The sequence below is a fragment of the Bos grunniens genome, chromosome X (assembly GCF_055505025.1).
Source record: "Bos grunniens cultivar Pamir isolate PY7600 chromosome X, Bosgru_T2T1.0, whole genome shotgun sequence".
NCBI lineage: Eukaryota > Metazoa > Chordata > Mammalia > Artiodactyla > Bovidae > Bos > Bos grunniens.
Genome location: NC_141194.1, coordinates 11593796 through 11611248, shown reverse-complemented (window position 1 = coordinate 11611248; position 17453 = coordinate 11593796). Strand labels below are relative to the sequence as shown.

General features: G+C 40.5%; 1 protein-coding gene across 1 annotated transcript; it reads right to left on the bottom strand.

Moving 5' to 3' along the window:
- Positions 1-15897: 15897 nt before the first annotated feature.
- LOC147339785 (melanoma-associated antigen B5-like) lies at positions 15898-17075 on the bottom strand. The gene has a single exon (XM_086386717.1). The coding sequence runs from the start codon at positions 17066-17068 to the stop codon at positions 16025-16027; it is 1044 nt and encodes a 347-aa protein (XP_086242843.1). The 5' UTR covers positions 17069-17075; the 3' UTR covers positions 15898-16024.
- Between the last annotated feature and the right edge of the window lie 378 nt (positions 17076-17453).

Here is a 17453-nt window from a genome sequence, read left to right as displayed (position 1 = left end):
CTGAAACTAGAACTGCCATATGACCCAGCAATCCCACTGCTGGGCATACACACCAAGGAAACCAGAATTGAAAGAGACACATGTACCCCAATGTTCATCACAGCACTGTTTACTGGATGAACTGTTTGGACATGGAAGCAACCTAGATGTCTATTGGTAGATGAATGGATAAGAAAGCGGTGGTACATATACACAATGGAATATTACTCAGCCATTAAAAAGAATACATTTGAATCAGTTCTAATGATGTGGATGAAACTGGAGCCTATTATACAGAGTGAAGTAAGTCAGAAAGTAAAACACCAATATAGTATATTAATGCATATATATGGAATTTAGAAAGATGATAACCCTGTATGCGAGACCATTAAAAAGACACAGATGTACAGAACAGTCTTTTGGACTCTGTGGGAGAAGGCGAGGGTGGGATGCTCTGAGAGAATAGCATTGAAACATGTATATTATCATATGTTAATCAGATCGCCAGTCCAGGTTCGATGCATGAGACAGGGTGCTCGGGGCTGGTGCACTGGGATGACCTAGAGGGATGGAATCAGGAGAGAGGTGTGAGGGAGCTTCAGGATGGGGAACACATGTACACCTATGGCTGATTCTTGTCAATGTATGGCAAAAACCACTACAATGTATGGCAAAAACCATTACAATTATTGTAAAGTAATTAGCCTTCAATTAAAATAAATAAATAAAAATACCTTGTCATTTTCCTTTGGTGGAGGGGTGGTTCCAGTAATCTCATCTGCTATTATTGGAATCCTTCACCTTTTAGATTCATTTATACATCATTCCTTTGTGATGTTATAAAATATCTCTGATACCCCCACCTTCTAGGCACAATTCATCATGTCATCCCCTGTGCCAGCAAACTCCTGGGCATATACTTGTATACCCATATAATTACTTATTTAGGCATATTTTTGTCCTAATAAACAATTCCTGGGTAAATGGCACCAATTATACCCAACCCATATTTATGTTCTCAGTGCCTAAGTTAATGTATATAGTAGGTGTGTAATAAGTGTTTATTGGTGGAAATGGTTGGTATTTCATCTGAATTACATGTCTATGTAAATTCATCTCAAAAATCACTTAATGGCTATCCTTCCACCACAGGAAAATAAAATTAGGGACAACAGAAGAAAGAGCAGAACTTATTTGTCTCTTTTAGAGTGATTCTGATATGAAAAAATTTTTCTCTTTTTGCTTTATGAAAGTATGATAACACACTTACAGGAGACTTGGAAAATACAGAACAAAGCTACATAAAGTTCCACTATGTTACAATTATTTTTTTAAGTAGATAAAGATTTTTAGTTGGAGTTTCAATATCAAACTCACAAAAATTAATAGAATGAATAGAAAAGTAGAAGGCTATAGTAGACCTGAAAAGCACCATGAAACAGTTCAACATAATTAAGATTTATACAGTTTTCACACAAGAGCAGGATACAAATTCTATTCAAGTTCCCATAGACTATAAACCAGGAGACACTGGAACATATCCAGGGACATAAAACAAGGTGCAAAATTTTCGTGGTCTAAAGATATTGAAATCATATGGAGTCTGTTCTCATATCACCATGGAATTATGTTAGAAATCAATATCAGAAGATGTTTGAAAATAACCCACCTATTTTCAAGTGTAGTGTGACAGTTACCAAGAGAGATCTTTGACTTAGCTGTAGAAAGCCTCAGTAAAGTTAAAAGACTGAAAAACCATGGAGGGCAATTGCAGAGAAGAAAGCATTTGAATGAGAAATTAGTATCAAAGATACTTTAAAAACCCCATGTATTTAGAAATTCAGTGTCCACTTTTTAAATGATGGGTGCTGATATGGACATTTTTAAAAGCAAGGGTAGTCTGCTTTTATCAAAGGAAGGATGGTGAAATAGGAAGAGAAGTACAGTAACCATCAAGGTTAAGAGAAAAATGCAGGAAGAAATCCTGATCCACAGATTTGAGGGCTGATGTTCCAAATGCTAGCCTGTTGGCATCATTCACCCTCTTCATGTATGCCTCTGTCCCCCAGAAGAAAATCATAAGCTTCCCAAATACCTGCCTCCAACAGTTTACATTTACCCAGTGTCTGGTAGAATGGAAGTTCAAAAGTTATTTGGACAATTGTCCTTGGAGGTATCCATCTCAGTGTTTAGGTTTTATACATGGATATTTGATCACTGAATTTTGTAGAAATACATAAGAGTACAGGAAAAAAGTGCCCTTTTGGCATAAAGTGTAGATGGGAATGAATTAAAGAAGTACTAATTTTTCCTCTCAGTGGGCATTCTTTGGTAAGTTAAGAAAAACTGCCTTGCTTACAATAGATTAATTATAACATGGCATAAGCAGATGGAATTTGTGGATGGAAATTTATCACAATTTGTGTCTCGATTTATCAAATGGTGTGAAGAAGTTTATACCACAAACAGAATGTGGCCATGAAAAACCATTGCCAGATGTGATATTTTCTTTTTTCACCTATTAGACTATGAAAGCAAGTGGAGAAACATGAGTAAGGGTAAAAGAATGAGAATTTGTCTTTAAAATGAGAATTTTAAAGTTTGGAGGATTAATACCAATTGTACTGTTCTCTATTATAAAGCATATAAAAGAAGACAGATACCCATTTTTACCATATCCTTCTTGTGTCCTCATTTTTTTCTCTATACCTTCCCTTATAAAGTCAAAGAAAATAGACATATGAACAGTTTCTCTGCGTGGTTTAAGGATGTCCCGTTCTCAGAACAGGAACACTACTCCACAGTGATGTTTCTAAGTTCAAATTTTACAGTAAAAGCAGCAGAAGCAAACTCTACCACCCAGATAGGATGCGTAAGGCATGAAAATCATGGTGTGACAGCCCTAAAATTGCTCTTAAAACAACAGGGGCAACAGGCTTCACTGTCACTTGTTCATTCAGCAAACTTTTTTAAAAACACAAGGAAAGGTAATCTACAAGCATTAAACACACCAATCTGATATTCTCTCCAGTAGCCTGTGTAGTAGGTGATAGTACCTTCTTGGAACTTTGAGAGACAAGGCTTCCGAGAAATATAATGTCATACCCAAGGCAAGGAAATGAGAGAGGAGAACCAGAACACAAACTCCAGGAGGTAGACTTCCAAAATCTCTGCTCTCTCCGCTTGACAACACTGTTTTGAGTCCTGAGGCAAGGCATGGGTGGGTCATGGTCGTGACATCTAGAAAGATGAATCCCTCCAACGTAATACAAAATAAAATAATGCCAAATGCTCAAATAAGTGCAGAAACTTCCCATGAAGTTTTTCATTTTCCCCAAAGGTGATATTGGGTCGGCCAAAAAGTTCATTCAGGTTCTCCCATACCATCTTACAGACAAACCTGAGTGACATTTTCAATATTGTGTTTAGTTACTCTGGAAATAGCAGCAATCAAATATTTTCAAAGAGCACCTCCCCACCTCTCTTTCTCCCCACCACCTTGCTTTGGTATTGTCATAAAGTGAAGTGAAAGTGAAAGTTGCTCAGTTGTGTCCTACTCTTTGTAACCCCATGGACCATAGAGTCCATGGAATGCAGAATACTGGAGTGGGTAGCATTACCCATAAGCACATGCTTTATTTTTCATTTGTGTAATGTAGTACTAAACTTCTCTTTGGGGCAGAGGTTCTCAAATAAGGTTAATGGGCCAATAATCAGCCAATAGATGAATTAAGATATCAGTGAGCCCCCTAATAGTGTGCAGAATGTTATGTATATGGGCAGTGTTCTTGGGTGAAGGCTAGAGCATCTCTTGTTATCCCCAAAAGATAAAGAGCCACTGCTCTAAAAAGTTGGAGATTCTGGGAATTCCTCAAAGCATGGAGAGGACACTGAACAACAAATAAAAAGATAGCTTTTTAAAGAGAAATGCTAGACATTTCACTTGTCTGCTTGGAAATTAAGAACAAGGATTATAAAATTCAGTAGCTACCAAAAGTAAAGATGATGTTTGCTAACTTATATACCCAGCAATGTTCTAAGCATATTACCTACTTTCACTTACTTCTCCCCAGTTGTTTTTTAAATTTTATATTTTTATTTAATTTTTGTCATAATATAGGTGATTTACGACATTGTGTTAGTTTCAGGTATACAGCATAGTGAATCATACACACATATCTATTCTTTTTCAGATTCTTTTCCCATGCAGGTCATTACAGAGTATTGAGTGGAGTTCCCAGTGCTATATGGTTGTTGTTGTTGTTCCGCTGCTAAGTTATCCTTCACTATTTCCTGGAGTTTGCTCAAACTTATGTCCATTCAATCGGTGATGCCATCCAACCATCTCATCCTCTGTCATCCCCTTCTCCTCCCACCTTCAGTCTTTCCCAGCATCAGGATCTTTTCCAGTGAGTTGGCTTTTAGCATCAGGTGGCCAGAGTATTGGAGATTCAGCTTCAACATCAGTCCTTCCAATGAATATTCAGCATTGATTTCCTTCAGGTAGGACTGGTTTGATCTTCTTGCAGTCCAAGGGACTCTCAAGAGTCTTCTCCAGCACCACAGTTCAAAAGCATCAGTTCTTTGGCACTCAGCCTTCTTTATGGTCCAACTCTCACACCTATACATGACTACTAGAAAAACCATAGCCTTGACTATACAGACCTTTGTTGGCAGATATCTCTGCTTTTTAATATGCTGTCTAGGTTTGTCATAGCTTTTCTTCCAAGGATCAAGTGTCTTTTAATGTTGTGGCTGCAGTCATTGCCCACAGTGATTTTGGAACCCAAGAAAATAAAACCTGTCACTGTTTCCACTTTTTCCCCATCTATTTGCCATAAAGTGATGGGACCAGATGCCATGATCATCATTTTAGGATGTTGAGTTTTAAGTCAGCTTTTTCACTCTCCTCTTTCACTTTCATCAAGAGGCTCTTTAGTTCTTCTTCACTTTTTGCCATAAGGGTGGTGTCATCTGAATATCTGAGCTTATTGATATTTCTCCCTGCAATGTTGATTCCAGCTTGTGATTCACCCAGCCTGATATTTCACATAATGTACTGTGCATATCTACTTCGGCTTTATTGACTATGCCAAAGCCTTTGACTGTGTGGATCACAACAAACTGTGGAAAATTCTTAAAGAGATGGGAATGCCAGACCACCTGACTTGCCTCCTGAGATATCTGTATGCAAGTCAAGAAACAACAGTTAGAATTGGACATGGAACAACAGACTGGTTCCAAATGGGGAAAGGAGTACATCAAAGCTGTATATTGTCACCCTGCTTATTTAACTCATATGCAGAGTACATCATGAGAAACGCTGGGCTGGGTGAAGCAAGAGCTGGAATCAAGATTGCCAGGAGAAATATCAATAACCTCAGAGATGCAGATGACACCACCCTTATGGCAAAAAGTGAAGAAGAACTAAAGAGCTTCTTGATGAGAGTGAAAAAGTTGGCTTAAAGCTCAACATTCAGAAAACTAAGATCATGGGATCTCGTCTCATCACTTCATGGCAAACAGATAGGGAAACAATGGAAACAGTGAGAGACTTTATTTTTGGGGTCTCCAAAATCACTGCAGATGGTGACTGCAGCCATGAAATTAAAAGACGCTTACTCCTTGGAAGAAAAGTTATGACTAACCCAGACAGCATATTAAAAAGCAGAGACATTACTTGCCCACAAAGGTCTGTCTAGTCAAAGGTATGGTTTTTCCAGTAGTCATGCATGAATGTGAGAGTTGGACTATAAAGAAAGCTGAGCACTGATGAACTGATACTCTTGAACCGTGGTGTTGGAGAAGACTCTTGAGAGTCCCTTGGACTGCAAGGAGATCCAACCAGTCAATCCTAAAGGAAATCAATCCTGAATATTCATTGCAAGGACTGATGCTGAAGCTGAAACTCCAATACTTTGGCCACCTGATGTGAAGAACTAACTCATTGGAAAAGACCCTGATGCTAGGAAAGATTGAAGGTAAGAGGAGAAGGGTCGAAAGAGTATGAGATGGTTGGATGGCATCATTGACACAATGGACATGAGTTTGAGTAAGCTCCAGGAGTTGGTGATGGACAGGGAAGCCTGGCATGCTGCAGTCCATGCGGTCTCAAAGAGTCCGACATGACTGAGCAACTGAACTGATACATACACACAGACATATACACACACAGATAGAAGTATGTATATGTCAATCCCAATCTTATATTAACTTATTGTCACAGGAAACCAAATGAAGTTCGTGTTATCGTCATTTCCATTTAAAGTGAAGATATTCTATAAATAAAAGTATATGATAATTCTATATTCCTATCGCACATAATGGAGAAAAAGAGAGTAAGGGAAAGAGAAATAGAAGGAATAATACAGCAAAGAAGGAATGGTGGGTGAAAAGGTGAGGAACAGAAATCTAGTAGTGAAGTATTGTAGGAAAAAAAGTCATAACTGTTAAGACCATAGTGACAAACACAATTCTGGTATTTGCCAAAGTCACATACATTAACAGATTAATCATTTTAGAAGAAAAAATATGTAAATGATTAGATTAAAAACATGTATAAACACTGTCAAATTTTATTAGAAATGTTTGAATTTCAGCGTAATATTTGGAAATACAGACATTTCTGAAATGTTGGCTTTTCTTCATTTGATGGAGAAAATCCTTATTCACACAGTGTTGAAACAGATGGAAAAAATAGTAGTTTTGTCGAACAAACATCCATCTTCCATTTGGTCTTTTGGATTTTAATTAATGGACCCTCATAGTTCATACTGTATATTGCTGAAATTAAGCCAAGAGCTATATGGAGACCCCAGATGAATGCTAGTCCATTCTTCCTTGCTAGCCAAGTCTACCATGAAATTGAACCTGGCCTGTCATCATTGGAAAGTAAATTATCTCTAATGTACTGAAATGCCCTCAATAGGTTTAAAGTAGCCCTGTATACTACCTGCGATAATAAACATACTACTGTAGAAATTTTAACTGGATTCTTTCTCCTCTTTAACAAAAAATTGAGTAAAACAGTGAATGCATTTAGTGTAGGGAAGTTCACATGATTTCCCTGTCAAAAAAAGTTCACTATGAAAAAGGGAGTGGATGACTTAGGCTCAGTGTCACATTTTTTCATTTTATTTGTTCATCTTTAAAAATGTGGAGTAAAGAGTGGAGTTGAGTATTAAAATAGAATTTGTTGTCCTACCTTTTATTCTCGGTGATCAGGGTAGCCCTTGGATGTCTTTTTTGAGTATTTTCTAGTATATTTGCTATTCATTGAATTAAGCCTCCCCTCCCTCACTCTTATCACCTGCTTAGACTGTTTACAAGATTATGGGCCATGGTATTGTACAACTTGAGGGACTGGTGTGGGGATCTGCCATTCAGGTACTCTGTCAATCATCCCGTTTACAGAACTTACTGGTTCATAACAATTTCAGTTAAATGGCTATCAAAGATTGATGTTAAATCCCTTGAATTGGCTCCAAATGACCAGTTTCATATACATTTCAAACATAGAAAGGGGACTTGCTTGCTCATTGTTCTCTTTATGTCCACTTATAAAAATATGTACTCCCTACTTGCCTATTCCTTTCATGGACGTAGATTGTTGTCACAATCAACTCATGAAGCTGTGAGCAGGCCTGTGGAGACCATTTGATGATGTCAAAGTAGAGGCAGAGTAACACTGATGCAAATCCCATGGCTATTAACAAATCTCATTTTAAATGACTTTTACAGTTGAGATCCCCTCTCTGCCCTCTTCCTCATGACCGTGTCTCCATTCGAAAGTCACGTCATTTATAATATCACAGGATCCTGAATTCAAATTGCTTGTGTTTTGCTAATCTTGGGAAGACTCATGCTAGTGTTCTAATTTCCCTTAGGCAGAGTAGAAAACCACAAACTATTTAAATGGTTTTTAGTGTTGGTTAGACAACTTGGTGAATTATAGTGCTATATTATTGAGTCAGAATTTAAAATCTTCACTTGAATTGGAGGTGTTGAGCCAAAGAGAATTCAACCAATGGTATATCACTGAACTATTTGCAGATAAAAAGTATTTGAATTAAGATTTCTTCCATTTTTACTCCTATCAAGAAGAACATTTATTAAATGCTTCAGTTCAGTTCAGTCACTCAGTCGTGTCCAACTCTTTGCGACCCCATGAATCGCAGCACGCCAGGCATCCCTGTCCATCACCAACTCCCGGAGTTGACCCAAACTCATGTCCATCGAGTCAGTGATGCCATCCAGCCATCTCATCCTCTGTCATCCCCTTCTCCTCCTGCCCCCAATCCCTCCCAGCATCAGGGTCTTTTCCAATGAGTCAACTCTTCACATGAGGAGGCCAAAGTACTGGAGTTTCAGCTTTAGCATCATTCCTTCCAAAGAAATCCCAGGGCTGATCTCCTTCAGAATGCACTGGTTGGATCTCCTTGCAGTCCAAGGGACTCTCAAGAGTCTTCTCCAACACCACGGTTCAAAAGCATCAATTCTTCGGCGCTCAGCCTTCTTCACAGTCCAACTCCCACATCCATACATGACCACAGGAAAAACCATAGCCTTGACTAGACGGACCTTTGTTGGCAAAGTAATGTCTCTGCTTTTGAATATGCTATGTAGGTTAGACATAACTTTCCTTCCAAGGAGTAAGCGTCTTTTAATTTCATGGCTGCAGTCACCATCTGCAGTGATTTTGGAGCCCCCCAAAATAAAGTCTGACACTGTTTCCACTGTTTCCACATCCATTTCCCATGAAGTGATGGGACCAGATGCCATGATCTTCGTTTTCTGAATGTTGAGCTTTAAGCCAACTTTTTCACTCTGCTCTTTCACTTTCATCAAGAGGCTTTTTAGTTCCTCTTCACTTTCTCCCATAAGGGTGGTGTCATCTACATATCTGAGGTTATTGATATTTCTCCTGGCAATCTTGATTCCAGCTTGTGCTTCTTCCAGCCCAGCGTTTCTCATGATGTACTCTGCATATAAGTTAAATAAGCAGGGTGACAATATACAGCCTTGATGTACTCCTTTTCCTATTTGGAACCAGTCTGTTGTTCCATGTCCAGTTCTAACTGTTGCTTCCTGACCTGCATATAGGTTTCTCAAGAGGCAGGTCAGGTGGTCTGGTATTCCCATCTCTTTCAGAATTATCCACAGTTTATTGTGATCCACACAGTCAAAGGCTTTGGCATAGTCAATAAAACAGAAATAGATGCTTTTCTGGAACTCTCTTGCTTTTTCGATGATCCAGCAGATGTTGGCAATTTGATCTCTGGTTCCTCTGCCTTTTCTAAAACCAGCTTGAACATCTGGAAGTTCACGGTTCACGTATTGCTGAAGCCTGTCTTGGAGAATTTTGAGCATTACTTTACTAGCATGTGAGATGAGTGCAGTTGTGTGGTAGTCTTCACCCTGATATAAAAACTTCAGTTTAATAACTGACATTTTCTTTTTGTTAATATTAGAATTTGACTTCTAGTTTTACACCCAAAGGAACCACATGTATACATCCAGACAAGGCTTTTATGCATTTTCTTTGCAGCATTATTGTAAGGGTCCCAAAATATTTTTAAACTCCACAAATATCCATTAACAAGGTCTGCGGTTTATCTCCATGATGGAATACTACATAGCAACAGCAACAACAAGAAAACTGACACATAAAACTATATGCATGAACTTAAGAAATATGTTATGTGAGGGAAAAGCTACAAAGAGTACATATTGTACAACTTAATTCTAAAAGAAACAGCCAATTTGCATTAACAGAAATCAGAATATTGCTTGCCTTGGGAGGTGGCGTGTGGGTTTTAACTGTGTGAAGGTAAAGAAACCTGCTAGGGTAATGGAAATGTTTTATATCTTGATCTGGGAGGCAGTGACATGAATATTGTTTAGTTGCCAAGTCTTGTCCTACTCTATGCAACCCCATAGACTGCAGCACGCCAGGCCTCCCTGTCCCTCACCATCTCCCAGAGTCTGCTGAAGTTCATGTCCATTGAATCAGTGATGCCATCCAACCATCTCATCCTTTGTCACCCCCTTCTCCTTCTTCCTCCAGTGTTTGCCAGCATCAGGGTCTTTTCCAATGAATCGACTCTTTGCATCAGGTGGCCAAAGATTTGGAGCTTCAGCATCAGTCCTTCCAATGCATATTCAGGGTTGATATCCTTTAAGATTGACCAGTTTGATTTCCTTACTGTCCAAGGGACTCTCAGGAGTCTTCTCCAGCACTACAGGTTAAAAGCATCAGCTCTTCAGCACTCAGCCTTCTTTATGGTCCAACTCTTACATCCGTATGTGGCTCCTGGAAAGACCTTAGCCTTGACTATACAGACCTTTGTTGGCACAGTGATGTCTTTGCTTTTTAATACATGAATGTATACATATGTAAGGGCATCCCTGGTAGCTCAGCTGGTAAAGAATCCTCCTGCCATGCAGGAGACCCCGGTTCAATTCCTGGGTAGGGAAGATCTCCTGGAGAAGGGATAGGCTACCCACTCCAGTATTCATGGGCTTCCCTGGTGGCTCAGATGGTAAAGAATCTGCCTGCAATGTGGGAAACCTGTGTTTGATCCCTGGATTGAGAAGATCCCCTTGAGGAGGGCATGGCAACCCACTCCAGTATTCTGCCTGGAGATTCCCCATAGAGAGAGGAGTCTGGCAGGCTACAGTCCATGAGGTCATAAAGAGTCGAACTGGACTGAGTGACTAAGCACAGCACAGCACATAGTGTGTAAGCATTCACAGAGCTTTACACTTCAGATTTGAGCATTTTATTATATCACAATCTAGGAAAAGGCAGAAGAAAGGTAGAGAAGAAATTAGGTAAGAATCATATCTATCAAACATTTCTATCAAATTATGACAACATGGCTATCATCGGTATATTCAAAGAAGTAATCTAAGCTATGAATAAAATCTCCTATCTCTTTGTGATTAAACATGGGTGATTTGGCTCTTCCATCCCCTCCTTCATCATATCCCTATGCTTGAGTCCTGACCATCTCACCAACGTTCTGTGGTCTTGGGTGAACATACCGAGCAAATGAGAACCTTGTTGTGGCACAAAGTTGGGGCAGAGGCAAGGTGATGCTTAAAGTGTGGTGAGCAGGTCCAAACTACTGGCTAAGGAAGGGAGAAGAGGAGAGAGTGACTTGGAGGGTCCATGGGGTCGCAAAGAGTTGGAAGTGCACCAATTGACTCTTACTGAAATTTGCTACAGAATAATATTATAATTACAAACAGGCAAGCTCTGTTTTCATGGCAACAAAAATACACTTGAAGGCAGAAGTGTGGTGGGAGTGAGGAAAGGCCTAGAGTTGATTAAAACAAGTTTCCTTTTTTTTCCCACCAAAACATTTAAAACGGCTTTGGAGCTAAAGAAGGTTCATAGTTGAAAGTACCAGTGAGTTCCTTTTTATCCCATGTTTCATCTTGGCTTTTGTGCCTCTTGTGTGTCAAAGTTTATATAGGTGCTGAGGGATTTAGACCAGTGGTTCTCAATCTGGGGTGATTTTACACCCCCAGCCCCCGTCAAGGGACATCTGGGACGTTTAAAGACATTTTTGGTTATCACAACTCATGGATAGGGTGCTACTAGCACCCAGTGGGTAGAAGCCAGGGCTGCTGGTAAGCTTCCTGTAATGCACAGGATGGCATTCAACATTAATGACTGATTCAGAGTTCACAGTGCTAGAGTTGAGAACCCCGGGTTTAGACTAAACCCTACATCTAGGGTGAAGGGTGAATGTGGAGTGTGTTAAGATCTAGAATCCCATTAAGGAACTAGTTCCTGAGGGATCTTTTCCTTTTATGATTTCTATGAGTTAGATGTGAATTGCTTTCAAAGGGCTTGGGTGGATCCCATTCTCACAGCGTTGCTCAGTGACTTTGTGGGAGCATTAAGACAAGTAAAACCTCAAGAACAAATTTGTTCATGTTATTTTGATTCAAGATACATTGCAGCAAGTTGAAATGGGGTTATAGTGGAGGAGCAAGTTAATACTAACTACACAGCAATAAAATATAATGTTCTCATGGAAAGTCCAGCAATAAATGAAAAGATCATTGAGTTTATCATCACAGAAACAGGGTACTAGTCCTGAACTGTTATGGATCCCTGAGTTTTTACTGTTGGATGGCTTGGAAAATCTTTGTAGATCTTGCTTTCCTCATTGACAAAAGGAAGAGGCCAAAGTAGATGATTTCAAAATCTCTCTTAACACCAGTATTCAATGATTTAAAAGAAATCAACGTATCTTCACTGGAAAAATTGATACCATTAGTTTTGGAATACCTCAGACAACAAAATGACTAAAGGAATATACAAATTGTTATTCAAGAAACACTTCTTAAAAAAAAGATTCTTTCATGCTTGTCACATAGACAAAGTTCCTTTGTCTCTATAACATCAAGATGTGTCTTTCAAACTTGTCATTTTACTGTTTGGCAAAATGTGTTCTAGGTATAGAAAAATAACTGTGCTGAGCTGTTTAACATTTGTTCCTAATGTTAACTGTTAAACTCTGCTTAGAAAAATAATTCTGCTCAGAAATTTGATCTGTCTGCCTTCCTTTTGTATTGCTTTTGGCTCTTCCAGAACTCAGAAATGTCAATTTGTTATTCAAGTTTGCCTTCACTAATCCTTCCAAAAGAATGTGAAAAGTCCCACAGTCTTTTATATTAGGAAATAACTATGATTAAAACGGATTAAGTCTGAGCTCCTTTCTCTTGCTCTGTACTGGTGTAAAGACTGTTATCACCACATTTATAAAAGCGATGGGGTTTTTCATACTAAACTATAATTTCATTGTATGAGCATTCAGTAGGGGCATTGATACAGTTAGGCCTGGCAACTTCTCACAAGCTCAGTGCCAAGATCCTGTGGTGTCCTTCTGAAATGTTGGACAAAGTGGTGGATGGGCAGGGATTAGAGAGACAGAAGTGTGTGTCAAGTCAAAAGTCTTCAAGGGGGGCAGGCAGGGACTGGAGAGACAGACTGAGGGCTCTTGACTTGTAAACTTAGCAGAAGAGCATAGCATGGCGGGAGAATTCAGCTGCTTATGAATAGGAAGTAGACTTGTTTATGTGAATATCTTCTATGTAGCATCTACTTTTATCACCAGGGATAATAGAATGCTATCTCTTTACATGGAAGATGCTACAGGTTTTACATCAGAAGGATGGTGTTTTATTGGTGGCTCAGTGGTAAAGAATCCACCTGTTAATGCAGGAGACACACGTTCGATCCCAGAGTTGGAAAGATCCCCTGGAGAAGGGAATTGCAACCCACTCCAGTATTCTTGCCTGGGAAATTCAGTGAACAGAGGAGCCTGGTGGGCTACCATCCATGAGGTTGCAAAGAGTCAAACACGACTTAGCAACTAAACAACAGCAGAAACAGTTCCGTAGAACATGCAGATCTATCCACACCCAGTTTCTGTAGACCTATTTAGGGTGAGACAGTGTGAGGTAAGGCAAAGCTAAGCAACCTACAGAGGTGGAAACACATGTGACATTGGACTTCAATTCTAGCCCCCAGGCTGGCATGTCAGTGACTTTAAAGAGACTGAATGCAGAGTGAATGCGTGGTGATATTTATCAGATCTTTCTCAGCTAGATTCTATAACCCAAAGCCAAGAGAATGCTAGAACCAAGTGCTCTCAAGGATCTGGGCAAAAGTGTTCCCCTTTTATTTATTTATTTTTTAAAGCCAAAAACATTTTTATTGGCGTATAGCTGAGTAACAATGTTTTGGTAGTTCAAGGTGAACAGCGAAGGGACTAAGCCATACATATACATGTATCCATTCTCCCCCTGGAGAAGGGAATGGCAACCCACTCCAGTGTTCTTGCCTGGGGAATCCCATGGACAGAGGAGCCTGGTGGGCTTCAGTCCATGGGGTCACGAAGAGTCAGACACAGCTGAAGTGACTTAGCATGCATGCATGCATGCATTCTCCCCCAAATGCCTCTCCCATCCAGGGTGCCAAATCTGGAGGCAGAGGGAAACTCTTCTAACCAGAAATAGGCAGTTCAAACAGAGAAGCCTGTATACACACACCTTGTTAAGTCTTTCATTTACTACCCTGGGTACAGATTCAGTTTAGATTCCTTACTAGTTGAGTACCTAAAACCTAAGTTGATTTGTCCTGTCGATTCCTCACAAATTGTTTTGTTGTCTACAAAATAAAGAAGCTGCCTGCTTTGCCCACTTCTTAGGTCCCATTTCTATGACACTTCTTGTGCGCGTGAATTGCAGTTTGTCTCTTTTTCTCCTGTTACCCTGTCTTGTGTCAAGTTTACTAGTAGTCTAACCACAAGAATTCAAAAGGGGTAAAGGGAGGAATGTCCTTCCCTAAACACCTCAAGGGAGTTCACCCTTACATCTCAGAAACTCCCTGGAGACGATGTGTGTAGAATACCAGTCTGTGCACTGGAATCTCCTACATTGAGATAAGAGCAGAGACACCTTAGATTTCTGTCTGTTAGGGGCCAAATTGTGTCCCCTCCACAAATGCATATTGAAGGCATAACTCAGAGTACTTCAGAATGCAACTGTAGTTTGAAATAAGGTCTTTTTTTAAAAATTAATTTTATTTTATTGTAAAACTTTACATAATTGTATTAGTTTTGCCAAATATCAAAATGAATCCATCACAGGTATACATGTGTTCCCCATCCTGAACCCTCCTCCCTCCTCCCTCCCCATACCATCCCTCTGGGTCGTCCCAGTGCACCAGCCCCAAGCATCCAGTATCGTGCATTGAACCTGGACTGGCATCTCGTTTCATACATGATATTTTACATGTTTCAATGCCATTCTCCCAAATCTTCCCACCCTCTCCCTCTCCCACAGAGTCCATAAGACTGTTCTATACGTCAGTGTCTCTTTTGCTGTCTCGTATACAGGGTTATCGTTACCATCTTTCTAAATTCCATATATATGCGTTAGTATACTATATTGGTGTTTTTCCTTCTGGCTTACTTCACTCTGTATAATAGGCTCCAGTTTCATCCACCTCATTAGAACTGATTCAAATGTATTCTTTTTAATGGCTGAGTAATACTCCATTGTGTATATGTACCATAGCTTTCTTATCCATTCATCTGCTGATGGACATCTAGGTTGCTTCCATGTCCTGGCTATTATAAACAGTGCTGCGATGAACATTGGGGTACACGTGTCTCTTTCCCTTCTGGTTTCCTCAGTGTGTATGCCCAGCAGTGGGATTGCTGGATCATAAGGCAGTTCTATTTTCAGTTTTTTAAGGAATCTCCACACTGTTCTAACCCTGAAATAAGGTCTTTAAAGCGATGGTTGAGTTGAAATGAAGTCATTAGGATGGGCCATAACCCAGTGTGACTATAAGAAGAAATTGAGACACAAAAGGAGGCACCAGGGATATATGCACTCAAAAGGAATGCCAAGTGAAGACAGTGGCCACCTGGCAGCCAGGGGGAGAGGCCTCAGGGTAAACCAGCCCTCATCTTGGACTTGCAGCCTCTAGAACTCTGAGAAAATAAATTTCCGTTATTTCAGCCACCCATTCTGTGGGGTTTAGTTGTGGAAAGCCTAACAAATCAGTACGTTACTCCAGGTAGAGATTTCTTCCTGGATAGTCTTTTTACTTTCCTGTCATTCCTAAAGGCTATCTCAAGATCTTGCTTATGTGATTGCAGCTCCTTGTTTCTAAAGTTGATGGGCATAGGGGAGGTCTTGATCTTAGCCTCACCAGAACTAGCATAGAGCCTTTCAAAGAGCAGATGCTCAAAAAATAAGTGAAGACAGTAAGAGGTCTAACTTGTTAAGATTTAATACCTCCTGCATCTTTCAAGAAGCATATCGAGGTATAAATTATTTAATTTTACAAAACAGAAGACAGAAAAGATGGAGAACAATCAAGGTTGATCATGTTTTGAAATTTTTTTCATTTTATTTTTTCATTCCATTGTCCCAGCAGTATTATTGTGGGATTGCTTCCCATTTCGGCAAAAGTCCCTATTTTGATGTCAAATTTTCTTATCTGGATGATTTTTTAAAAGTCTTGGTCTTCAGTAGGGGCGGGAGAAGCTGCTGGACGTGGCCGTGGAACATGCCTGGTGGTGCCAGGCCTGGCTGGAACTGTGGCTCGAGCTCTCTCCTCATCTCGCAAAGCTTCTTCATATTGTGATGAGAAGGCACTGGGGACCATATCATTGACTTTTGCCAAAAATTCCAAGACTTTCATTTTGCTGGTTTCAGCATGGGCTCGTGGGCCCCACAGGAACTCGTAACGTGGAGGATCGCTGTTGGCAACCTGGCGGTACTCCAGGTACTTCATCGTCACAAAGTCTTTGGTGATGAGCTTCCTGGGCTCTCCGTAGATGAAGTGTTTTCTCCCAGCATATACTCGCATCATATTTAAGAATTTCCAGATATCTTCCTCAGCGGCACAGTTGCCCTTCACGAAGATCACAGCCAGAACTGTCATCAGGAGACCGGTCTTAGGTAAGCCCCTACCATCCCACACTCTCCCATTGTTGGGCAGGTTCAGTTTGCTGACAAGGTCATAGGAGTGGGTGGTTGAATCGACTTCCTTCAAGTCAACTGCAAAGACAGCCTCAATGTGTTCAGAGGCTCTCTTGAGAATCTCGGCAAATCGGTTATGGTATCCTGGGTGGATAATCTTCAGCATGTTTTCCTTCATGATGGGCTGCTTCATTTTATATTTATGCAGAAGGAACTGTTCCAACACACCTGTCATGCTGTTCAGAGTATCACTGTAGGTGTTCTCGGTAGAAGATGAGACATCGGAGGAACCCGAATCTTCCTCATCTTGACTGGTATCTTCTTCATCAGATTTTGTGTCAGAAGTAGTTGAAAAAGTGCTGGTAGTAGATGGGGCTTCCGAAGACCCCTGGGAAGTGCTATTTGACCCAGTAGCTGAGGAGCTCTGTGAATTATCTTCTAAAAGAGAAGAGGTAGAGGGAAGCTCTTCCATTCCTGCAGCGGGCTGAACTCCCTTTTGACTCTGGGGCTCATATCGGGCCTGGTGGCGTTTCTCACGGATGCAGAGCTTATGATTCTGACCCCGAGGCATGATGACTGCGCTGGGGGACAATGATTAGAAGTGTGAGTAGGAGGGCAGGTGATAAGGGCACACAGGAAGACGAAGGTTGAGTGTGCAGCCGCAGCAGGGAAATACCACCTTGGTTATCAGGAAGGCTACATTTGTGGTTTTCTTGAGGGCACTGTTCTGAAAACCCCCAGGGTTCCTATTCTCCTAATCAGCTGTCCTTTGGGAAACATATTGAAGGAAATTAAAGTGATCTTTAGGCTTCATCCTGCTACCCCTGCCTCAGGCACGCTGGGGTGACAGAAGGGGCTGGTAGCCTCCTACACAGAGGCATCTGTTATTTCTCATTCAAGACCACCACCCGACTAGTGGCCAGTCATAGGACCCATTCCCTCTGTTCTCTAGTTGG